Here is a 27,791-nt window from a genome sequence, read left to right as displayed (position 1 = left end):
ATACACCATGGAAAGCATATTAAATGTCTTGAAATACAACCAAGTTGAGTATGAATTATCCCCATAAATCAGTTTAAAATGGTTGCTGCTCATTTCCACAGGACAGAAATGTGAATAAAGATCTCGTTGAGCGGTGTGTGCTAAATAAATTCTGCTGTGACCTTCGGGGCTGTCATAGTGCATGATTCTCAATGAAGTATGCCGGGTAAGAAAGGCTATGCTCATAAACTGCCCCCTCTGCAGACATGTACGGCAAGCTCCGAGAATTGACAAACTCATTTCAAGCTACGTTCAGCACTCCACCCCTTTGTCAATTACTTTAGAGATGATAGCTTGCTGAGAATATCGTTCCGTTCCCGCAGATAGATATAATAAATATGTTTAACCACTTCAGGGCAGAATTTAATGGCTGCAGGTTACGCAGTTTGTTAATCTTCGTGGATTAAATTATAGGTGGTAAATCCCATGCTGCCTTTAATTCTCTAGTCGGTATTGTCCGCTGGGGCTGCATTTCACAAATCAACTCCAGTAATCTATAAAGCTGTATATATTCTCTAATCAGCTATTTCTGATTTAGGCCTTCACGTGTATATAAGAGTGCATTAAAATCTGAAAGACCAAATGGAAAACAGAAAAATAAGCTTTTTATCATTAAAAAATTTGTTTTTAAAGTCCAGTAGGTCACAGGGCAATGGCTTCAACTGGCAAAGTCTATACGAGGCAGCTGGCTGTGCAGACATGACAGGACTGTTGAAGGACCCCTCCTTACAAACATATTTCCATAACATAACATAAACATACATGCTTGAACTTCTTTTGAAAGTTCCTTTATATCAGTGTTATGGAGAGGGCTGGGCACACTTGACCTCCGGTGCTGGCATACCTTAGGACAAATCACAATGATTGTCTAAAACTATCCAATAGTCCTTTCTTCCATGAACACTCTACAAGGGGTGTATTATGCAGTTGGGAAATTCAATATTTAAATAGGATTTATATTTAAATAGGACATGGCATGCAATTTACCAAGATGTATCAGTTAAAACAAGATCTCCCAGCCTTTACATGAAGCAGGCACAAATGGTATTTTCTGCAATGCTTTTACTCTACAACTTATATGGAGACCATCAAACATTCACAAATATTAGAGATGGAAGATGTATGCAATGGTGCAAAAATTAGTAAATCTCTAACTTCCCTCCTACACAACCCAAATATCACAGATGATACTAAAGCTACATACACACTTCCAATTATTATCGTTGGAAAACGAACGACGAACGTTCATGCACGATATATATGAACGATCGTATAGCACCGATCCTGCACATAGAGATAACGACACGATCGTTCGTAGATATTGTACACACAATAGATACGATCGTTTGAGCGACAGAGGAACTATGTGCACGACAGGAAAGTGAACGGACGTTCGTTCATCACGCATGCTCTGACCATGGACGATCAACGAACGACCGTACACACGAACGATGTTCAACGATCGTCGTCCAATCCGATCCGTCGGTCCGGTCGTTCGTTTCCAGCGACTTTCCTCGTTCGTCGGCGTCGTTGGTTACTTTTTTACGAACGATTTTTTGCCCAATCGATCGTTCGTCGTTCGATTGGAACGATAAAAATTGGAAGTGTGTACGCACCTTAAGATACGTAAATTGTAAATCAGCAGGACTGTGTGAATATCATCCTTTTGTCTAACAGTGATGAAGCACATTTCTTCCCTGCTCAGACCTTAGCACATAGAATCCGGTTTTTGATAAAATGAACATCAATCTATTCCTATGTAATCAAAATATTATTGTACTGTATATTTTTACACTCTTTTAAGCCCAACAGAATTAACGTATATAATTAGTAAGTTTAGGCATTTTATTGAATGCATCTACACAGCCAAAAAGTTGAACCAACCCTAAAGCAATAATCCAAGCATTCAAGATTAGTCACCCAATGGCATACTCTGCCTCTTGTAACCTTATCAACAGACCAACCTACAACATTTCTCTTCCACCCACAAGAGTGCCTAGAACGTAAAAATGAATGAAATGTACAAAAAAGTAAGCAGTGGAACAGTAGGTGTGCAGACCTGGGAGAGTAATCACAGAGATCACACGAGGCTATTAAAATATATAAACCTAAAACAATCCTAAATTCATATCTCTTGCATGAAGCATATGTAAGACATACGGAAGTTAAAAAAAGGATTCTTGAATTTTACATGACAAGTTCTGTTTTTTGGCGGTATCACTAATTTAGACATTTAACTTTAAAAAACATATTTTGAACATATGTTACATTTACACAAAACTCTGAAGACTGTCACTAGTATACTGGTCGGAGGAATAACACATATTTGTGTTGTTTTAATGTATAGCTGTAATATATGTGGTTTCTGCATGTTGTTGAAGCAAAAGTGTTAACATTTCACAAGAACACACCCTGCTATTATCAATTTAGCCAGGAATTACTGGTTAGCCGCCTTGGTATTATGAAGTAATGAGTTAAATATGTTAAAATGAGTCTGTAAAAACTAATATGAGATTAATATACCCGGTATAGCACACATAAAAGGAACACAGCCCAAGTCATCTTTCGCTTTATGCCAGTACCTAGTGATCTTGTTTTCTCTAATCCCCCTAACCACCTGCTGGAGTCCTGAGAAAAATTGGGTACATATATATTCTCATAAAATAGCAATTGCCAGGTTTGATAGCTATCATATAGGAGTTAGTATGCCATGCTGATGGCAGGATTTAGCATACAGAAAGTCAGGACTTGTATGGGATGCTCAGGACATAGTGGTGATGGATTAAGGAAATCAGTCAGTGGAGGAAGACATGTGAACTAATCTTAGGGTACTTTCAGTTTCCTCTCCACTACATGACCAAAGTATCAGTTTGCTTTTATTCTGACAGATTGTTCCATGATATATTCAAAACTGATTTTCTGCAGCTAAAATGCTGGGTACAAAAAAACACTAAATAACACAAAGAAACATACCGTTTTATTGTCTCGACTTGACCGGAAGGCCTGTGGTATAAAGGATTCACTTTCAATAGCTTCAATTTCCTTCACACGTTTTGCTTGTTCTATAAGTATGGCCTGGTCTGAAAGATAAAGCAAATTTATGGATGACATATGGTTAAATTTTATATATCTATTTAGCCTTTAATGGAAACCTGTAGTGACTTGCAGCAAAATAAAGAGCCATCTGGAACACACAGCTGACACCTTGAGTTTGTTTTCTATCAATGCACATGAGGATATCTGAAACTTTGAGTTCTGTAATGTGAATACTGACAAATACAGCCTGAGAGATTGGCACACCCTTTGTAAGTCTCATTTTTTGTAACTGCAGTCAACCATCACATTTAACAACCAATACTGAGATGCAGGAGCTGGGTCAACATCCTGGCTATCTAGGTAAAGGTTGGTATTTAAACGAGAGGAGATTTTCCACCTGTCCCTATTCTTTTTTCATATAACCTCAACTATAAGCCCCTGGAGTTTGGGGAGTTCCCCTGGTGCTCTGGAGAAAACTAAAGATCTTGTATAGGGTACAGCCTGCATTTATTACAGAGCAAGTCACTAAATGTATGCTATTTTAGAGTTCAGACTTTTTCCTATGTAGAAGCAACGATTAAAGAACAATCATAAGGAACAGAACCGTAAAGGCAAAGCTACCTAAATACACTCAAACTATTTCAGTAACTGTGTGTACCAGTAGGATAAGTTGCCAATTAGCTTCATGCCTACTGGGGAGTCTATGCTTTATGCTTAAGCTCCTGGCTTGTTTCTTTACCCCAATTTATGTGTATTCAAACATGCAGTCAGACTTGGGAACCTGTAGTAGTAAGGATCTTGGAATGCATTTGTTGTCTGGATCCAGATCCAGTATGGAAATACAGCTATAGGGTGCAATGACCCTCAAAGTATTAGAATCAAACTGTAAAGATCAGTATACCTGGACGTCCCATTATATTTAAGAAACAAAAAAAAAAAAAAAAAAAACGTTTCTCAAACTGCTGAGGCCAAAAGCAAGGCCCTAATCTCAATGTATGTATCATATTTATCATTAACTATTAGCCAAATTTATATGCAGAACTCATCATGAACAAACAGATGAGAAGAAATTACACAGCGGCAGGGACAGGGATAAGAAAATAAATAAATATATGGAAATATATAAATATATGTTGATGACGTTAACATGCTTGGAATGGACTGCAAGGAAGTGAAATCCATTAGTGACTGATACTTTTTGACAAACACATTAATGGGAGATAAAAAGACTTGCATATGATGTTTGTCAGATGTCAGTAGATAGGACATATATATTTCATAGGAAAATCAAAAATAATGGATTGGGAAGGCTAGGAAGCTGCAGAAATCAATGCTCACTTTGTAAAAGTCCTTGCTGCAAAATGAAAATGAAAACACATTGCAATAATGGCTGATGTCCTGTACAGAAATCAGACTTGCTGAATATATTAAAAGAAGGCTTCAAATACAGCTTTAGTTTCTCATGTTAAGTTTGTTCTCTGGGTCACTCCATCTACTGGACCATTCACAAACAATAAGACACATTAGTGCAGGGAAAAAGTGTGTTTTTTTTCTCAATTAAAGGAACCCCAGTTTTACATATGTAACCTATGCTAGAAAAAAGGAAACTTCAGGTTTCTACAAGCAATGTGTGAGATAATTTTCCATAACGGCTTTCTAGGTGAATAACAAACAAACTGATATGAACATTCCCACCAAACTTTATTAAAACATGGAACTGTTGATATTGCAAATCAACCAATCATAAGCAGCAAATCACACATATTTTGTTTTGTTTCCCTTCCTATCACATGCATACACTAGTACAGGCATGTCCAAAGTCCGGCCCAGGGGCCAAATTGCCGCTCATGTTCAGATTCCCAGCGGCCCGCAGCCGCTGTCCTAAAATCAATGTGACCCGCCAGCATGGTTGACCACAGTAAAAAATACATGCGTACAAAAAAGCGAATTTATATTTCATTAGAGTTGACCAAACCCCTTGCAATTATCGGCCTGCTACTCAGCGGGCATAATGGCACAGGGAATCCCCTACGTCATTATAGTGGGTGTAAGTTGTGCGGGACCCACACAGACAACGCACACTCTGATTCCAAGAACGTGCTCTGCACGGAGCCCGCACTGACACCAGACTCCGTGCACAGACAATCCCTCAGGTCACCCTGGTGGGTGTGCGCTGTCCGGGACCTGTGCAGATCATGCTCACACTAACCCTGAGTACATGCTTAATGGTCAGCCCCCACACATTTTCACCTCACCAAATCTGGCCCTCTTTGCAAAATGTTTGGACATCCCTGCACTAGTAGATCTCAGTTCTGTGGCCTGCATCAGGCAATGCATAGATTCCAGACTTCTGTCACATACAAATATATGAACCATGGAGTTTATTCACCTACCTCCATAGGGTCTAGAGACAGTCCTGCAAACTGGCTGCTTCATGCGTGTTATAATATAGGGAAAGTATTGACAAAAGGATGTAAACATTGCCTGGCCCTGTGCAGGCACTGCGATCTAATAACATTTTTCACACACACAAGTAGATTGATACGAGCTCAGGATCATTTACAGAGAGAAGTTCTGTAGTATTGTCATACAGCCTCTACAACACAACATAACACATTATTGTGTAAAACACTATTCTTACATGCACTCATGTCCTAATATACACACATGGTAACCTGAAAACAATATTTTTAAACTGACAATCATTTACGTGAGGCTATATTTTATTTATTAAAATGCAGGGGTAGAACAGCGAATACATTTCATCTTGCCTTGTGATTTTGGGGCTTTGGTTTTAATTTTTTTATCAACCCTAATACAATGGTGATGTCAAAACACAATGTCCGTAAAATCAGCTAACCAGAATTTTTAGATGAAGGTCAACAATAGTCCTAGGTAATTCAATTGTTACAAATTTCCAAATGTGACTCCTATTAATATAAATTAGGCTTTGTATTACCTGTGCACCGCTTGGATCTCCATAAATTGGCACTTATATATATCAAGTGGAATACAGTATGCACTAAATGCAGTATACCCGCAGCCTGGTGCTGCTATCAAACCACCTGATCATATATGAAAAAAAAAACAGCTAACTCAAAATTGAACAAGCATGCCAAACAATAACTTTCAGGAGCATGAGATGAACCGGTTATTTTATGCACTGCCAGTGGGAAAAAAATGTAAAACGCAATCATATACAATCATCACAAGGTGGCGCTCTTTTCCAAGATTACACACAATGTATCTGTTCTGGCTGGCATTCATGTTTTCCTACAAGCATAAACTGAACATATGATAAATGGGATAAACATTACCATTATGCCCACATGATACAGTATTTAGTAAGCTTTTAAGATATTGTAGAAATATATTTTTATAAACATTGAATGGCACTTAACAGAAATATGGCAAACCTGCACTCCAAATGTTTCTAATCTGATGGTGTGTGGCAATAGAAATCTGACCAGTGAAGGAGGATACCATGGATTTGTTACAGGAAACTATAACAGGTGATAAATAAAAGGTGCTGTTGATCCCTCATTTTATATGCCTGGCTGTGGCAGTGACCTAGACCCGGTATGCAGCAAGTAAAATCAGTGCTTGTGATTTGCATGCTTTTTTTGTTAGTGACCTTGCTTGATGCAAAGTATTGATAGTTGACTGCCAGGCAACAAATATATTTTCATAAGATTTCAGGCAATAGCAGCTAAATATTTCCCTTATGAATGGTGTCCTTTAGCAATAAATTCAACACCATAAACATAGCACAGCTGGAGGCCTTTCAGCTGGGTAAAGGGGCTCCTGGGTGGAGATTCTTCGGAGTTCCATTTCTACTTCCTAAGGCTCCAAATGCACCAACATTTCTGGGAAACTCAAGCACTGAAAAACAATATTGTTTTCTCTAAATACAGAGAGACTTTTATTTTAGGTTGGAAGGAAAAGTTTCCTCTTTAATCTTTACATAACATCACATAATGAATGCTGATAAAAAGGAACCCTGGGTTTGTGGTGATATACATATACAGTATATAGGACTCACACACATAAGGGCAGCAGGAAGGCCAATGCAACATCACTGATATTACTCAGTTTGTAGCTATAAAACAGCTGAGGAGACAGTGAATATGTCAGAGAAAGATAGGACACTGAAAGTGATACACAGATTTAAAATAAAAATCCATGGTAGCAATCCTGAAACTTTTCCACCCAAGCCTTGCATGCTTAGTCTGGACAATCCCAGTATTACCACCGGCAGATCAATCCTACAACTACAAATACTGCTAACAACCCACGGCTTTAAATTTGATAAATATTTCTTAAGTTACAGCCAAAACAAAAAAACAGGAGAAATATTTTTTTTTTTTAATGTAAAATGCAGCAACACAATAAATGCTATAAAAAAGCACAACCTAATGTGCCTGTAAAAACTTTTAAATACCTTTATGAATACTTATTAATCTTATCAGGTAAAAGTATTAGTGTCACCAGATATGCTACAATGCCTACAGAGAAACCTGGAGACTCCAAGTACTCATGTTTCTTGCCAGGTCTCTAATGGAAGTTCTCCTAAACTCAGTCTCTTTAGGTTGACAAGAGTGGAGACAGCAGAGTCCCTACTTCTGTCAGATAGCACACAGAGCTGACATTGGGGGGAAGGACAGAGCCAGATGAGGTGCTGGCTGTGCTCTCTTCTACTCCAGCTCCTCCATATATCCACACACTCCTCATACCAGCCCTACTTATTTCCTGCTCCCCACCTTGCAGTCCCTGGCTGTGATCCCAAACCCCTAAACAGCTGAAGCTTTCAAAAAAGTAGTGCAGTAAGTGGCATAGGCACTGCAGCTCAAATTGTGGTCATTTTTTTTTAGTTGCATACTACTTGGCTACAGCATATGTATGGCTAATAAATTTGTGGCATGACCAATCATCTAAGCATAGGGCACAAGTACTGATTCACCAAAAAAATCTAATATAGTTAATTTCACAGCACCATGATACAGTCAAAGGGTGACTGAGTAAAAGAGTAGTAAGCTGACTGAGTAAAAGAGTAGTAAAAGAGAGGAAGCAGACAGACCTTTGTACAAAAAGTGTCACATAATTTTTATTGTCATTGTTATGAACATTGATGTATATTGTCACGATGGGTTGTTAACTGCTTGCATCATGTCATGATTTCTCACCTATTGCATGCAAATTGTTACAGTTGCATGTTTGTTGCTGTTGTGTTTGATGATTTTACTATTTTTATCTACAAATTGTTACAATTGCTTTTTTGTTGAATGTAAATTGTCATACTTTCCTGTATCTTGCCTTTATAGTGTAACAATGGCCTATTTGGCACCTATATATGCGAGCAATTATTGCAATTGACTTATTGTCAGGAATGCCTTCTTTGCATTCATGTTGCCAAGTCAGCACTGTTTCTTTAGAGGTATTATATTACCATAATGTAATCCCCTGTTAGATCCCCTGTTAGATCACAGTGCACATTACTATGCTGCCACTTTGTTATCATGGCCTGCTACCTATTGCTCTATCCCTCTCCCAACTGTAACACTGGACTTAGAAAAAAAGATTGAGATTTTTATTTTTAACTTGTCAGGTTGCTTTAACACTCACGTGTGTTAGATTGCTTTAACAACTTTTCTGGTAGCAATTCTTTGGCAAAAATGCTGTGAAGAATAACAACAAGTTAACCTCACCCCAAATAAGTGACAAAAGAAAATAATTGTGCAATTTCAGTAAGAATTTATTCTGAGTTATCTGTGTAGTGTTCTTCACTGCCATGGACATAAGGAATATGGTGGAACAGAACTACTAGCAGCATTAGGCTCCGTACCCCTTAATGTGGAGTTTTCTAAAGCAGCAAGTACATGGTCATGCCGACCATGAACTTTCAGCCAGGTGGTGCCTGACACTTTTTGTGATTAGAAGTCAACAGCTGAATACATTCACTAAGTCTGTGATTTCAGCAGCTCATATACTCCTGTACCGCCTGTCTGCACCCAGTGTCCCTCTCCAGGCCATGACCTCTCCATTCAGTCTCCTTCTTTAGTCTGAGTGCCTTTTTTGTGCTCCCACACTCTCATCACTGCCACTCTAAATATAGATATCTGTGGAGTTTTTACAAATACTGCTAAAACATGCAAAAGATTAGTAAGTAACATTGCTCCTTTTTGTACCAACTATGTTTTTTTGATTTTAATTCCTTAGTAACCGGTTGAAAGCTAATGTTTACATAAGCTACCATTCATATATATACTGTGTTCTAAACATAGCATGTTCCTATTTGTTTGCCGCTTTATCCCTTCCTAAATTAACACACAATTAACAATCACACATAATGAACACTGTATGTCATGCTTAGTGCCGTAGTATTATCTTTCCGGTACATTTGCCCATGTCAATGCAATACCTTCACTTATCTCAATTTTCAAAGAACAAATAGACAAACACTTTAATTGAACAAATCCACTATTCCTCTCTACAAATTGTTAATGATTAAATCCCTTAGTATCACTTTAAATGGGACAAATTATTACAATAAAATGTATGCATTTTTATCAAAAGTAAAATGTTATGTTTTGTAAACAAACACTTAAACAAAAACAATTTATGTTATATTTTTGTCATGCATAAAAATATGACCAAAAGCAAGTCTTGTTTTTCCTAAATAAAAAATATAAATGTATTACTTGTGTATGTGTATGTAACAGCAAAGTTATTGAAAAAACATACAAAAATATAAATTATAAAAATAAAATTAAGGAAGGGGAGCGGTCATGTCTATTAACCACCTGGGCGTTACACTGAGGTCTAGATTTCTGTACCAAAAGCGTTACACTGTTTTTCATGAAATTTTTTTTTAAATTGTAGACCTGTAACTTACAGAAATATGTCCGAATAGGGGTCTAGTAGATATAATGAATAAAAAAAAGGTTTGAAACACACAATCATGTAAAAACAAAAAAAATACTTTTAATAAAATTAAAGGAAAAACACAAAATTTAGCTTAAACAAGAATACATAAATATATGAAAAATACTGAAAATGCGATAATTCGGTACACTGTATAGTAATATATTTTTCTAAAACACCTCCCTAGTGTCCGTCACATACCTATAGACAAAACCACATAAATATATTTTCTATTATTTTGTATTGGATTGGATACAGGACTTTGTATTCAATCCAATACAAAATGAGAGCAAAATTCAAACTCTCATTATGTATTGGATTGAATACAAACTCCTGTATCCAATCCAATACAAAATAAGAGTTTGAATTTACCAATTACATACTTTGTATTTATTTTGTATTGGATTGGATACAGGAGTTTGTATTCAATCCAATACAAAATGTTTGAATGAGTTTCAATTTGAATTTCCCGCACACGCGCCGACGTCATCGCGCACGCACGCAGGGAGAAGCCGGCCGGCTGTTTTTTCTCCGCCGGCAGGCTTCTTGTTTCAGAGAGCACCCGGCGCTGGAACGTGAACGACGCTGGATGATCAGCGGGACCAGGTAAGAAGCCTGCCAGCATCTTACCGGTCCCGCTGGTATAGGAGACGGCACCCGACGCTGGAGAGGAAGATCGACGCTGGAACACGAACACGACGCTGGATGAGCACAGCGGGACCAGGTAAGTGAGGATTTTAATATAGGGAGAAATGTTTGGGGTTAACGAAAATTGCAACTTTTTTTAGCTCGTACCAAGGTCGGACTTAACGGTTGGGAGGTTAAGGGAAAAGTGGCAATGAAAAGACAGCTCCCTCCCTTAGGAACCACTAATATGTACTCCTGACTGCCACTGAACGTAAATGAAGTGGGTGACATCAGTGTTCCTTCTGACAACAACCAAAAATTATCTTGGTGGTAGCTTCAACAGAAAATAAAGCAGCAAAGATTGTCATATAAAAAATAGTGTGTAAGGAGGGGCCCCTCAGCTCTCTCATTCTTATGCTGGGCAAAGTGAAAGTGTCTTTTTATTATCAGTTTATTCATTCATTAATGTGCATTGCATTAAGAAAGCACATTCACCTTAGTTTGGGTGCAAGTGCACCACAACAAACATGAGCCTTTTTTCCCCAATGCAGAACACCACAATGCACAAATATGAACTATTAGCAAGGCGTATTGAGGTAATGCAACTCACTGAACTGTGGATAATGCATTACCAGATCACAAGTGTGTTTCACAAAAAAGGCACACTTTGAAAGGTAGAAATATTTGTTAACTCACACAGTTATTTTCTAGTATTATTACGAATTTAACATTTTTATATTAAATATAGTTTGATAAACAATTGCACAACTATCATAAAAATAACAAAAATGGGCTAGGCTCATAGAAAAATAAAAGGAGCTCTCCATGCAGGTGAAACAAGCCATCCTTAAGCTGCAAAAACAGGAAAAAAAACCCATCAGAGAAAAGTCTACAATATTAGGAGTGGCAAAATCTACAGTTTGGTACATCATGAGAAAGAAACAAAGCACTGGTGAACTCAGCAACGCCAAAACATCCACGGAAGACAACAGTGGTGGATAATGGCAGAATCATTTCCTTGGTAAAGAGAAACCCCTTCACAACAGCCAACCAAGTGAAGTGTGGTGTCCACATTTGGTTGAATGATTCTTTACCTTTCTTCATGAGAAGCAGCATTAACGTACAACAAGGCAGGAAGCACAACCTGCACGTGATATAAGCATATATATATATATATATAGCTGCCCCCATGTACACATTTGATTACACACAGAAAAGCTTTCATAAAACATTGACAAACTGATAAGATTATTTACATGAAGCTGATCTCTTTGACATGTTTGTAATCCCTTTAAAATGATCCACTATAGTGTTAGCCTTAGGCTACAAGTAAATTCAATATTATGGGACACAGCAGAGCTCTACACTGCTCTTCTCGCACAAATTGATCAATTACAAAAACTGAAAACCTCCACCACACTGACTGGGAAAAAAAAGAGAAAACGAGGCCAAAGGCAGTAAAAAAGAATCAGGAAAATAGAATGCAGAAGTTGCTGCTAGCAGTGGATTTATACTGGCAAGAGCATGAACATTGTGTAATTAACATTGTATAGATGGAAGAGTTGTCTGCATGTCATCTGCAGACACCCCATAACTACACACAAGCTGTCACCCTGCAGGCCACACCACATTTGTCACAGAGATACACTGTTCCCTCTATCCTCAGCACACACAAAAGATATGTAATTCAATGCTCAATTTACCCTTGTCTCGTAGGAGATTTTTTTCCCTGCTAATTGATAGAAATTAAGCCATTAATCAAGGCACTAGCCATCATTCAAACCGGGGAAGATGAATACAAACTTTCATAATAACCACCTTCCCCATTTTAGTGTTCATTAGCATTAATTTTTAATGCAATTATGCTATTCTTTTACGCTGAGCTCATAAATTACTGCTCTTTTGTTGCTGGCTGGCCTTGTAAAAATCTAAAGTAATGCCTGATGCTGTGATCTTAAAGGCAATTACCGAGCCTTCTCTCTGCTCTCTCTGTATCCCCAATAACCTCCGTACTCCAGGCAAGGAGAGTGACTGACGTGCGTGCATGCCTTAACATACACGTTACACAGTAATGATAATATTGACAGGTGAGATTGATTTTTTTACATTCTATATTTATCCAGAATGTGTCCATAACACTAAGGAGCCAATTTTAAGTTTGTTTCTACACTCATATCGAAACTTATGATTGCTGGATTTTTTTTTCCTCTAAAAAGATTTTAGAATGAAGGAAGTTGACTTACTAAAGGAGCAGAGGCTGCTACCTGGCAAAGTTACAATGTAAATAATTGATTTACAACATGAACATTAGAAAATTGGGTGAAGCTGTATTCACTTGAATACCCAATCATGTGCTACCATCTTCATCACAAGACTGAGCACTCATGCAAGTGTCCTGTGTGAATAACAAATAATATATTCACTCACTGCAAGGATAAATCTTGATCAAACAATACCATATAAGGCTTCTTCTTCTCCGTCCGTAGCGTGTACGTGTCCCTCGGCGATGACGTCGGCGCGTGTGCGGGAAATTCAAATTCAAACTCATTCAAACACATTAAGCCAGATGTAGTAAGTATGACGTTTGTGCTATATATTCACTGGAGGATGTAATCTCACACACTTCCACTAATGGGCACTGATAAGAACCTTTTTTTTATAGAGGAGATAAGTAGCAGAGGATGGGCTGAGCTGTCATGTACAATGTGTCAATTACACCAGATCATGGCCTTGCAAAACACAGGGCAAGTGCAAAGGTCTATACATTGTTACCTATCAATAGCATTGTAAAATGGATTTTCATTGATTAGAAGCTTTCAAAGCGCAAAACTATGCCAGTGGTCCTCATTCATTCCCTTTGCAACTGCTGAAATACAAAACCCAGGGGCAATTTGTAGCAGCAATATGTTTTATTGTTACATAAATCTGTACACATAGGCAGGTCAGACTGAGCATAGACGCAAATAACTGAATAAGCAATGGTTACATTTGGTGAAAATCACTAATGGGCCTAAGATAGACTTTTACAAGAAAAGTCAAGATTTGTAAATAACTTTAATTGTTATCGACAAAAGTGACCTCTACTTTTATATTTTTTGATCTTGCTCAAGTACACGTTTTAACATTGTGGTTCTAAGCAATTTTTAGTCACTGACGGGTTACTAGCTTGGCTTTTGTAAATTTATCTATGTACTAAAATAGGCCTGTTATAAAGTTTTGGAAAATGAAAGCTCAAGTCCAGTTTGTTTAAAATAGTCAATATTTAATTTTCCAGCATCTTCATAAAATAAAAAAAGAGGACCCGGACGTCATACTTACCACCTCTGCAGCACTTCACTTGCACTAGCCTTGTTCAAACCCCTTCTCTTTCAGAATCAGTTATGAGTAGCCTTATTCAAACACCTTCCTGAAAGCTTGGGCTATTCTGGACTTGCAGGATAATGCACTCATGTGAAGAGCAATAGCAAGTCAATACTTTTGTAGTGTAACCATCAGAAGAAAAGGAGGGTTAGGCTAAGTCTGCACAGATTGTTTCTTCATTGTTTAAATGTCATTGTTTGATATGCCTATTCATTCCATTGGGACAGTCCATACCAAGGTGTGTGTATGGGTAGCATGTTTTTGAGCATTAAAGAGAATGCTCCTTGATGCATTTTACATTTTTTAACTGCTAATAAATGCCTATAGACACTTCAATCAAAATCAATAGGGGTGTTTACAGGCACTATTAAGCATGTATAACACTTCCTTTAACTAATAAATTTCAGATTTGGCTTTTAAATGCCCACTTTAAACTTCTAGAAATGCCTATGAATGCAAAAGTGGTTTTCAATTTTTATTTTTTTATTTTTTTACATGAGCATCCTTCAATGGGGACAGCATTGAGTCCAGAGGTTGACTTCAACCTCACTGGCTGTAATCCTGAGGGTGGCTTGGGGTTAATTTGCATTACAAAAAGTGGTAACTCTGAGACACACTCCGGGTGGAATTGAGGGCTTACCTGGCCCCCACCAGCCCGCAGCTTCCTCGGGGGATGCCTAGCCGGGATCTGGGTCCCCTGTGTGTGAATATCATGGATGCAAGGCCATGGGATTCAGATGCCGGGCAGGCCTGCAATGTGTGTGCGTGCAACGTGCGCTGGGAGGCGTGACTAGCAGAAAATTTAAAATATGTTCATTTAAATGTCAAATGTACCGCTTTGATACTTAATAAAATAATCATACCGCCAGAGAGGGTCAAGGTTCTCTGATTCTGGCTTCACTCTTTAATTGTCAAACTGCAATGCATTAAAGCGGACCTAAACTTAAAATGTTTAATTTACATAATTTTTTTACATTAAAAAGAAAAAAAAAAAGGTGTTGAACCACCTCTTTCGATCAAGACTGAATCGGAGTGCACAGCTCTTGGCTGCTGCTTCTGTACATGCCCGTTCTTGGGCATCCATAGAAGGGGCATTTTCTTCACTATCAAGGGATCTGCGGGAATAAAGGTGTTTTTTTTTCACGTTAGTTTCGCATTAATAAGTGCTTTACATTAGCTAATTTTGGATAAAAGAGTACTCCAATGATATATTTACACCAAATAAACAAATGTGTTTGAGAAAAGTTTTAGTTACAAAAAGTAGGCAAGAAGAACATCCATTTGCATGTGGCAAAGTTTACTACCACTACCACTGCCACATTGAGTGACACTTTTTGTTTACAATAAGAACATACTTCAGTGGCCTTAAATGAATGTCAGACATGACCAGGCCTTATCTATTGTGTTCTCTGTTCAGAGCTGCATAAAGACATCTGGCAAAGTGGCTATACAATGCTCCCTGCACGATTTGATTCTGAGTGGATGATATGTAGGGTGCTTTGAAGCTGTACTTTGAAAACCTACTGAAGTGAATCCACCGAGATTCTTTGCGGAGCTTTCACTATGTTCACACTAGATCTGTCTGTCAGTCCCAGTGACTTCAATAAGAAATCTTCCGACACACTGTCAGACAAAACAGTTGAGATCTAAGAGGGAAGGAATTCAAATGAGAGATGCAGCCAGATCTTCAGAGAACAGCTCCATTACATAAAATTAATCCATCAATCTATTTTATAAAACTCAACCAGTTTGGGTAAAGCTTCCATGTAGAATCACCTTAGATGTACTGGTCAGAAATAGAAACAAACTGTATTCTATAGGTTTTGTACTTACCAGTGGGAACAATAAAAATTCAAGTCATTTTTCTTTCATTTCTACTAGATACAAAGCGTGCATAGCAAGAGTATAAAATACTATAAGCATAGCATAGAAAAAGTATAGAACATTTCAAAATCCCCAAGATTTCTCCTCATGTTGTCATACTACTCTGTTGTTTAGGAAACAACATCACAAATCTTTATTTACAGCAAATGACTTAAACATTATAGTTACATGTATAATTAGGTCTTGTAAAAATTAAGTGCTGTTCACCAAATCAATATGTTTCACGGATCAGATTATAGAGAAATATGATGTTCGAAGGCAAGCTGGAGGCAGATAAAGTTTCTGGTCCCCTGTATAACATATAGGATAACAGGGTGAAATGAGTGGTTATGGGAAAACAATACTGCAAAAGAGTTCAGGTGACATCATAAGAGAAAGCTGAAGGTCAGGCAATTTGTCAATGTCGCCTGAAGCTCTGAAGGATTTTACATTTCCAATATCTATTTTTAAACACAAAAATCAGCCTTAAAGTTATGTTATTGTGATGTGGCAATATACATTCCACTTGTTCAATATCAGTTTTACTCAGTTGAATTGTGTCTTTCAGGCGATATATTCAATGTCTCCAGAGCATATCTGATCTCTTGGAGGGATAAAAGGGCAATTACTTCTCCATATATAGCTTAATCCTGACCACAGAAGTGAACATATTATAAAAGGGAACATTTTTAGAGTAGAAATTCTGTTGATTTCTTTTTAACACACTAATGTAGTAGATATAAGTTCTGTCTCATGTGTAATATCTACAATACTTTCCTACTATTTCATTATTTATTTTTGTCATTTGCTTACAAATTCACGTATTATTGATTATTAAAATTTGATAATAGAAACATATATATATAATAATATTATTATTGTTATTATTAATAAACAACATATTACACAGCCATACAAATATATAAATATATATATATATATATATATTTACACACACATATATATATATATATACACACACACACACACACACACACACACTGCTTCTGTATATAAAATAGAATTTAAGGGTAATAACTGCCTGATAATGCCTCGGCTATTTAAATTAGGATACACCTATCAATGTATGTATACTTCACATGTTCTATAAGACATAAAAACATCATGCAACAAAAATTAAATCAGGAAAAATAATATTTATGGACAGAACACTGAACCTCCCATTGATAGGGATGAGTGGAAAAGGGACCTCAATACTTGGTGGTCAGAAGAATAAATGTTCACTGATAGCAAGTCATAGGAATGCCCTATTTACAGATAGCTAAAAGCTGATGATGGCTTTTTGTCTGAGACAGACTTGAAGGTCACAATCGTTACAAATCGTGTAAACACATTACATGATGTGATTACATTACATGCTAATATATATTAAAATAAGCTTTAAAAGAAGACCAACTAGTTGATTAGCAGAGCAGTCTTCGAATTTCTACCACAGAATGTACAAGTAACTTACTAATTATCCTGGTTTATTGTGTAATCACTTTTCTGACCATGTTCACAGATGAATAGATATTGGAATGGGCATTTCACAAGTGTTTTGATGACGCATTTCAGAACTGTTTAGATCATAAAGATTGGAGGAGCATATAGGAAAATAAGTACCCATTTACTTACCTGCATAGAAAAGAGGACAATCACATTTCCCTATTGCTGAAAACAAAGATTCTCCAATAACTTATTCAGTTAATAAATTTATCACAATAATTTGTTTTCTGATAATGTCTACTTAGCACTACAAGGTTGTTACATACACATACTAATTATGCTTCTTATCCTTCCCTTCCAAATAACGACTGTAGGGTATTACGTACTATGGCAACAAAATAAAAAAAAAACTTTCTTGTTTGGAACATAAACATAGTCAGAGGCTTTAAATGCTTGTGTTTAATGAAAGCTTCTGGAATGTACATAGCGACATACCATGTAATGAATACAGTATGAACGGGCAAAGCAATTCTGAAACCTTAGCTCAGAACAAAAACTGCTCCATTTATTAGGCATTTAATTGTAAAACGGAGCTGTGCCCTTTACATTTCCATTAACGTGCACTGGTGACTCTGCTGAGATTTTCATTAGTGAAAATTGTTAACCCTGGGGAAACGGTTATGCAAATATTGGTGTGTAGCTCTGGCCTGCTAGCTATCAATACAAATCAGAAAATCAATAGGACTAATAGGTCCTTATTACGCAGTTGATACATTTCAGGGCTGAATTGAGTACTGTCAGTGAATAATCAATTCCGTCCTAACCTATTACCTGATCACTGGCCAGAAACTGTTTCTAAAAGCTTTGATTTATTTATAGTTAAGGTTACATTGTACTCCGTTTAATTGGAAGTTTGCTCCATTCATTGTGATTAACCAGCTTGAACAGTCCATTGTTTAATGAAGATTGCCCCAGATCCATTACCTTTACATTTATTTCACAAATTGTCTGAAGCTGCTACACTAAAATAACCAGCAAAACGTTCATGCCATTAGGAATAGCTCCAGACAAACCACAACATACAGTAACAGGTCATGTGAACATGTTTTACTTGTTTCTGATTTTGGATGCATGGTTTGTAAAAAAAAAAAAAAAAAGGAAAATGTGCTGTTCTGTAACACATATCGGAGACAAAGTTGCTTCTACACGCAATCTAGTTTGAAACAACAGAGGACCCAACCTCCCACTCTTAAGATTTAGACCTGCATCTAAATAATGATAACTATAAATGAGAATTGATTTGGACTCCTGTTTAAGAGTGGTGACTGTAATTCATACACTGTTAGGGTCCTTGTTTCCTCTTACTTAAAATGAAATTAAGGTGAATTAATTTGCAAACAGTGGAGTTAAGGGGGTCTTTACTTACCCAGTTGAATGGAAAAGAACTGTAAACTTCCAATACAGTATGGCATATACATATAAGTATATACAGCATATACAGTACACGGTATTAATAATACTAACACACATACAAGTAAGGCTAATCATATGTCTTAGAAATAATAAACAACAAAGTTGCATCTAACTGGCATTTCAACAACTGGATTACAACAAATGCTATAATTTTTTTTAACAGATGCATGTGTTCGTTGAGTTTTGTGTTACCAGTTACCTACATGTGTAACGCATGGCCTAAACATATTTAAGATAACAACTCTGCTGAAATGCTGGCACCTTGTTAGCACCTCCAAATACCCGTGTAAAGCTACGTACACACGGCAGATTTTTATCGCCCGATAATCGGCATCAGCCAATTATCGGGCGAAAATCTTCCGTGTGTACAGTCGGTGTCGTCCATCGTCCGGACGACCGACCTGCCGGATCCACGGACGATGGACGACAGCCGATCGTAATGTAAGGGAAGGGGAGAGCGCGCAGCAGGGTGCCGCTCCGTCGCCCCCTCCCCTCTCCATAGAGCATGAACGGTGCTGTATGTACAGCATCGTTCATGCATCTTGCAGCCCCTTGTCGTTGGAAAGGATCGTGAAAGATCCTTTCCAACGACAAAAATTGCAAGTGTGTACGCAGCTTAAGGCTACATACACGTCAGATAATCTTTGTTGGAAAAGAAACAATTAACAAAAGATTAAGGATTGTTAATAATTTTAAACGATCCTATAGTGTACGATTCTGTACATACTGTAACGATACGATTGTTCAAAGGTAACTGACCAATAATGTACAGACACTAGTTGCCGTCATCTTGGAACAACTTATCATTTGACTGTTCTTCAGAGCCCCACAATGTCTCACCAAGAAGACCAAATTATCCTCATGGTCACCAACAAGACATCCCAAGGACCTGGAGAACAACAATTTGTTTTCATAATATTTTCTAGTACAATTCATTTTAGCAAGTCAACAAACTAAAAAATATATAATTATTATTTTCTTTATCATAGCACACATCTGATGCATTTTGTGTGGTGCTTCATTTGCAGAAGATGAAAATAATGGTGACACTTTGTAACTCCTAGGCCTTGAGTGGCCCAATTTACCTTTATGCTGCACGGTCCAAAACAAGGCATGGTAGCATTCACATATCCTAAATTGTAATGCAAAAATCTTGACTTTATTTATAAAGCATATTATCACATTATACAAGTGTTCCAACAGCCCAACCTGCTCATTTCATCCAATCTATAGAAATGTGAAAGATCCCAACAGAGATACAACTGCTTATCATCCTTCGTAGGAAAGAAGTGAATTTTTGCTATGGACAAGAACTGTGTTTGGCTTAAGTTTTTATAAATTGGTAACCCAACCAAGTAGAATGTGTAATTGGCTAGAACGGGTACCTGTCAGGGGATTAAAGTTCAAAAACTCGATATTGGTCGTGAATAAAATGACAAGCTTTTTGACTGAAGATCAGCACAATATTGTTACAAGGGAAAAGATGCATGGATGGTTCATAGTTGTTGACATACAAATCACGATGATTGAAAACACCCTATTTTGCTACATACTAGTGGTATAGAGAAATGTGTTTTTCTGTATAATGACAAAGAGATGATAGTAGATAATTCTCACTTTCTTCCACCTTAACCTAAAACCTTGCCTAGAACATAAGCCAAATGAATAGATGTCAGCAATTTCTCAAGATAATTTTCTGAGATCAGCTCACTGTGAGTGTAATGCTTTGTGACAGAGGATGTACACAAAGTGTGAAAGAACAGGGCCACATAACTGCATCTGCACAAAAGTCTGTTGAGAGGATCCTGGAAAGCAGCCCTATTGAGTCCTAAGTGGCATATGTAGTGTTAAGGATTAGTGAGGTGAAAGTCAGCTATTCTGTCAAAAGTGCCCACTAACAAGTGGGATGCTGTACTGACACATTAATTTATTGTTCTTGGCTGAGTGACAATAAGACTCAGACAAAAGAAACATCAATAATATTAAAGGCTTCATCAAATTTACCTGTTTAGCATCACTGGCTGAAATGATGAGTAGGCCACTCAAAGCATTAGAGCAGAGGGAAGCAAATTGCTCAAAATTATGCTTTATGAATGAGTTAAATTGAATTAGTGGATGATGCTACTGTTAATCTTTGTCCCATTAAGTTATGATAACAATGTTCCTAATGGCTGCACAATCTTGGCAGCATGCGTATAATGTGAACACTAATCAGGATCACTCAGCAGGTCAGCAGATTAGGATCTGAGCTACTGGCAGATGCACAGATATTCTCTGGGGATGCTCAAACCCACACCAGGTGACTGTAATGGCCTAATAAAGAAACCACACACTTACCAAGAATGATATGCTGCAGATGAGGAAAAGAACTGCTGCTTTTGACTGGTTGATTAATGGTTAGGCACATATATATTGTGTAGTGAGCTAGATAAGGGCTAACCCATTGCACCCTTTACCAGCAAGGACACGTGCTTGATTACATCTGTTGCACAAAAGCATTAAATACGGAACGGGTTGACTATAGCAGGCACCACTACCAAAGTAAATATCAAAACTCTGAGCCCAACACACTGGATAGAAACACATTGAAAATATTGTTTTATTTTTTATGCTTGTTCCGATGAGTTTTATTTTATTTTGATGTTGGATTGTCTACTATAAAACATATGGTACATAAGTGTGACCATAACGCCTAATATACACTTTACTAATCTTTGATTATAACTAAAGTAGTTTCTAGTCTCATGGTTCACAGGGTGAAGATTTTGATTGCAAAGTGTAACATTACTACATTTTATAATGATGGGAGGTCAGCAGGTGGGCCAAGAATGGATCAGTGGAGAACACTGTAGATCAACACCGCTGGAAGTGTTTTAAAAATCCTAGCCAGGGATTTCTCCTCGGTGGAGTGGTGTTATGTGGCACGGGTAGCAGAAGTTAAAAATAAGTGAAGTGGAATGTAAACAGCTGGCCAGAATGGCTTCTCTTCTAATAAACTTGCAGATAGATGTAGGTGGGTCACTGGCATTCTAACCTACAATGTAAGACTATTAGTCCTTCATCGTATTGGATCACGTCAGTGCTTTTTTTTTTTTTTTTTTTTTTCATTTATTTTTAAAAACCTAAATCCTTTTTTTTCCAAAAAAACTTAAAGATCATTCTCAACAGTTTTAGTTTAATAGACATATTTTTACAATAGGCTCAGTATGGTCCAGCTTACTTTTCTCTTCCTCAAATCTCCCAGTTTTATTGATCCTTGGACTTCTCAAAAGTGTGATCTGACAGTTAGGCTTTGCACAATGGTATTTACTCTGCATTATTGGTACCAAAGTAGCAGAATCTATAGATGCAGGGTCAGTCTGTCTACCAGTTTACAGTCCATCATTGTCCAGTGAAGATGAAATCAGTGGGAATACAGTACCCGGTATCTAGGACTGCAGGCATGCCATATCAAAGCTTTACACTCCAGAAGAACCCTCATTGGACCCATTTTGTATTGAGTCTTCAGTCTAAAAAGGCAGCAGCGCGAAAGTGTCTACAACCAACCAACACAAGGGGGTACAAAAAATCTAACACAACAGTAACTATGCAAACAGATTGTATAAAATATAGCACTGCAATATGTGTGTTATAAATGTACATGAACCTGTACATTTTGGTGTACCAGTGAAACAAGTAAAAATGAAATTGAATTAGTCACAAAAAAAAAAAAAAATAACAAACATACAGGTTGACAATGGAAAATCCGGCCATCAATATTCAGATCCTTCAGTTTCCCGGCATTAATTTTGGAACAAATTTTCAATACCGAGACTGGAGTCCACTGTTTGGTCACTAATGTTTTCATGGCGCTGTTCTGCAGAAATAGTTGTTAGGGCTTGCTTGCTAAACTAAATAAAGATTGAGACGTCCCTGCTGCCTGTTCCCTGGAAATGTGTAAGATGTCCACGGTGCTGCGAGAGGAAGACTGGCCTGTTGTGGAGGTAAGTATAAAAAAAAAATAAAATCTGGAATTTTTGCAAATCTGGCACGCCTCAGGTCTGGAGGTTGCTGGATTTTTGATTGTCAACCTGTACAATAATAGCTATGCTAGAAATGCATACTTTGAGAGATTCATTTACAGACTGACATGCTATAAGGTTAGATTTTGTTCTCTCTGACCTTAGTGGGAATATGGCACTTTTTTTGGTCCATAGTGACAATTCTGTTTTCCAAACATGTGCCTTTTGACTTTGTTATAAATAGAGCAAATTAAACTGTCCCTCCACATAGCCGATCACATTTGTAGCTGCAATTCTACTCTAAAACATGGCCAAGATGTTGTATTATCAGCCAGAGGAGGTCAAACTGAGGATATTAAATTCTGCAACACAACTGTTGTAAACTGGATGGAAAGAAACCATTTTCACATCACTCTGATCCATTTTATGACGAAAAGAAAAAAAAACCTTAAAAATATCCCATGATGAAAAATCAATAAGGCGGTAATTGCTTGGCTTATCATAGTAAGAGAGGACAAATTAGTAAGCGAGGTTTAGTATCCTTTCGGATTTCATGGAAACAAGGAGAGTTTCAGGATCACTAAACCAGAAAAGGCGAAGGTCTCAGAGTGATAATTAAATCAACTCATGCTGATTTTCTGCCACATTTATATCCCAAGTGTACATCACAATGTCTCACTGCTTACTAGCCAGGCATAACTAATCAATTTACCGTTGGGTTAACACACACAAGGAGCACATAATGCAAATGTATTAACAAAGAATTGTGATGTATTTTAAGCATAAACCATTACCATGGATATATTTTCAAACTGTAATTTGTATACATGTACATGTAAGATGTTCTCTTTAAATAGTGTGTGCACTTACATAACCTAGAAGAAGATTTTTTTATCATTTATAAAAATGTATACTAAAAAAATGTATAAATAACTATTGAAAACAAACATTATTCTGCATTAGTTTGTAATGAGTGAAATATATCCTTTGGTCATACAAAGCAAAAGGGTTAAAATGCAGCCATTGGTTTAATAAGCATTAGAGACACTCCAGGATAAGGTACCATCATGGTTATGTAGCAGGTCAAAGAATAACTTAACAAATTGTAGTTATTCTATTTAGCCAACAATAACTTAGAAAAAAATAGCTTGCTAAAATTCAACTACATTATTTATCTTTTTTTTTTTAAAACCCAAACAAGTTAACATCAACCTCCAGACTGGCAGCCATCAGAGGTCACTAACAGTTTTGCAAAAATGTGGTTGAAGAAGATACCCTAAGGCTTTGTACACACATCAGATGATTCTCCTTCGATTATCGCATCAGGTCTAGTATCAGACGAGAATCTGATGTGTGTACAGTGGCAGTCCGATGTCGTTTATGGATCCTTCCTGGCGAATCCCCGAACCGCAACAGAAGTGAAGGGGAGAGAGTCCAGCGGGGGCCCCTCTCTTGTTCTGCCCCTTCCCTTCTCCATAGAACAGAATAATGCTGTAAGTACAGCGTTCGTTCATGCATCCTTCAGTCTTTTGTCATTGGAAAGGATCGTGAAAGATCTTTTCCAATGACAAAAGTCTTACGGCTGTATGTAGTCTAAATCTTGTTGGTATGTTGGAGTTGGTCAGTCAGAGGGTGAATAATGTCCATCTAATCAAAAAACTTTTTTTTAAGATAAATCATTGACTGTCTTTAAAGAGTCAGTCAAACCAAAACTAATACATCAATTTTACAAGACCCTGCGCACATTTGCCTATTGTTTATGGTTTCGGCATCTGGTGGTTAAAAGTATTTGCTGTATCTATTGTATGGCATAGTTCTTTATTTGTATAGGTACATCAAAAATTGTGGTGACAAACAATAAAAAAAATATGCCTGGGAGAGCTCACTGCTTTACGCTCTTGCAGATCTACAGGTTACCTGGAGATGTCAAAAAATCATACGTAATTTTCTACTGAGCTCCCTACACTATGTATCTACTATAGATATTTCAATTAAAATTGCACACAACTGAAAAGCCTGTGCAATCTAACATTAAGCTCTACACTAAAATAAATCTCTAGATTTTGTTCCATTTTCACAAAGTCTTACAAATCAAAAGAGTCACACAAACACAAAAAACCTCAGTACTGTATAATGTAATAATTATTTCGTGCCCCCAGAGATCATATCCCATTCAGCAAATTAGCATGGCTCTTATCTAAGGGCAAATGAAATCAAAATTTCAAATTGGGAAGAGGCAGCTATTTATTTTCCCTTTTCCTTCTTTTTTTGTGCCTTCTGAAATGATTCCTTTTTGTGTATATGTCCTTTAAATAGCTACTGGGGCCTTAGTAATTAAAACAGCACCAGCCTCCAGTCTCTAATCTGCAGCCTGGGTCAGCTGTCTGTAGATTCTAATTTGTCCCCCATTTGTATTCATGACAGCAAAATGCTGAATATTTAACAGCAAAGCTGGCAGGAGGGGGTATTGGTGAGCGTGGAGGTCAAATAATTTGATTTCACAGCAGATTACATACAACATCCAACATCTAATCTCACATCGTTTGGTAACAAAATTACAATGAAAGCAATGTTATGACACATCTACTGGAGGCAAGAAGCCGGACAATCTCCTATTTCTTATGTACAAATTAATAAACAGTTTAAAAGGCTCCATGGTAAACGTGTTTGCTTATTCAACTGCCTATTAGACATTTTAATAGCAAGGGTTTTTTTTTCCTCAAGTTGCTGTGATTAAAGCAGGAGATCATCAGTGGTTCAGACTTTGCACTATTACTTACTAAATAGAGATGAGGTACTATATCCTAAAGCAACCACACGCCTGCTTATACAAGTATACAGCAACCAAAGACAGTGTTTTCTAATGACTATGCACCCCCAATATCCAGGAACAGTGCAATGTATAAATTAACAATGTAATAGTCTGTATTTCTTTTTTGACTTAATTATTTAAAAAATTAGTTTTCCTTTACTGTAAATTGGATATAAAACTTTAAGTTAAATGCAAACGTGTTTTTATTTTGAGGTGGACTTGCCATTAGATCTCTTTTTACTATTTGAAGTAACCAGCAGTTGGTCTCCTCAGTAGGTGTGAATGGATTATATCACACACCCAATAACAACCTTTTTCAACATAGCTGGCCGTTAAACCCTCATAGCAGCTCAATGCCCGTGGGTTAAGCATTTAAAGTTGCTTAAAAATGCCTGTTTTATACTAAATTTAAAAAGCCCAACTTTATATGGAAGCAAACAGAAAATGAATCTTTTCACATCAACAGGTCACAATAATTTTTTTACCTAATATAAATGTGATCAGTTGAATCTTTCTGGCATTGATGGTCAGCAATAAATGTCCCTTTACATTTATGATAGAAGAAAATGCATATTTTTTACATTGGATGTGGCCAGTGAAAAGTGGCTTTGTACAATGATGGTCAGATAACTCAGATAAAAGCTGGCTGAATGTTTTCTGATTTAACTGAAAAAAGAGGTATACGGTGGTGGCCTGATAAAGTAGGACAGCTGTGTGCCAGGCAGCTGAAATGTTAACAGGTACAGCACCAAGGAAATAAACAGTTCCTTTCTAAATTGCATATGGGTGAAACAACGCAGACCTGACAGTATTTTGACAAGTAGCCTGCTCTTAAATCAGAAGCACCTTTTTGTACAACAAGCAGGAGAACACATGAAAGCAATTCATTCAGTGACTGAATGTGCCAACCTGAAACACCAATATGAGTGAAGCTCCATGGTCCAATGTTGCATGTAAATGAATAGACTCTCTGTGATGTGAAACACTTACCTTGCTCCAGGTAGCTACAAACCATTTAATTTTATAATTTTCTCTCTTGTCCTGAATATCTCTTTCTCTATATATAGTTTGATCACTGTGTATATTTTATCATTTTGACTCCTGTCCTAAAGCCAAATGTTAATAACAAATAAAAATTGAAAAAAAAACAACACATACAGATTCTTTCTCACCTGTCAAGGCATCTTTAAAAGTCTGTCTATCCAGAGATTTAGACAGCCCTGTTAACACTGTGGAATAAAACTGGCCTCTGCCTACACTGGGACAATATAAGAATAGCACTAGACTGTTCACCTCACTTCAGTTCAGCCCACTTCTGTCCTAGCAAGCATGTTACCTGTCAGCACAATGGCACATAGCACACTTAACTTGTTCCCAGCACTGCTCCACCCTATTTCAGCCAAATCCATGTGCTTATAACTAACAGTGTTTAAAGTATACATTTATTTTTATATGTTCCTGATGTTCAGCTCTAGGGACAACAAACCTGTTTGTATAGATGATTATAAAAGTCGCACAAATTACAGGGGAAAAAATTTTTAAAGGCAAGCTGGTGGACTTTTGAAATTATGACAACAGGCAGCTAATGCCAAAATAAAAGTGCCTTGCATCAACACAATAATCTTGAATATGAAAACTGCTGGGTTCAAGCAGAGGCTGAAGTTGTAAATCATCCAGAAGTACCCTCAGAAAAAAGTTGTGATGCAAAGGAGGCATTACATAGCGCTATGTAAAAAGCCAGGAAATACACTGGGAGGTTGATAAATCATTTTGGCTACTTAACTATCCTACTACCACAAAAGTGATTGAGAGAGGCACCCTATAATAATCTCAGATTTAGATGTGAGGGTTACAGGTAAAATGTGATAAGCGAGTGATGGATCCCTCTGAACATTGCTAGTATGGCAAACAGTTAGGCTAAAAAGGAACCCATAAAACCTTAATACCTATTTTAGTTTGGCTTGTTACCAAACACAAAGCCCACTGGAAAAAGAAAAAAGCACACAGACCAAATGTTCTATCATTACCAACTTGCATGGTGAACAATAAAATGAAAAAAATGAAAATCCCTTCTTCTGGTCAGAAACATCAAGAAATGAAAAAAATACTGGTACAGCTTAAGTGTTTTGCAAAACTTTTATTAAAAATACATGTGAAGCCCCTGCTCCCCCCTCCCACTTTCCCAAAGATATTTTTTCTCTTTTTTATAATTC

At 37.2% G+C, this 27,791-nt stretch overlaps 1 protein-coding gene across 2 annotated transcripts in view; it reads right to left on the bottom strand.

Annotated features, from left to right (window-relative positions):
• RSRC1 (arginine and serine rich coiled-coil 1) overlaps positions 1-27,791 on the bottom strand; it is a 158,856-nt gene that overhangs the window by 4,362 nt on the left and 126,703 nt on the right. For both annotated transcript variants that reach the window (XM_072408025.1, XM_072408023.1), the window contains exon 8: positions 3,013-3,119. In XM_072408025.1, coding sequence (XP_072264126.1) covers positions 3,013-3,119 — 107 coding nt within the window. The remainder of the gene's footprint in view (positions 1-3,012; positions 3,120-27,791) is intronic.

This window comes from Pyxicephalus adspersus, chromosome 4, assembly GCF_032062135.1.
Source record: "Pyxicephalus adspersus chromosome 4, UCB_Pads_2.0, whole genome shotgun sequence".
In the NCBI taxonomy this organism is placed as follows: Eukaryota; Metazoa; Chordata; class Amphibia; order Anura; family Pyxicephalidae; genus Pyxicephalus; species Pyxicephalus adspersus.
This window is presented reverse-complemented; position numbering and strand designations above follow the sequence as displayed.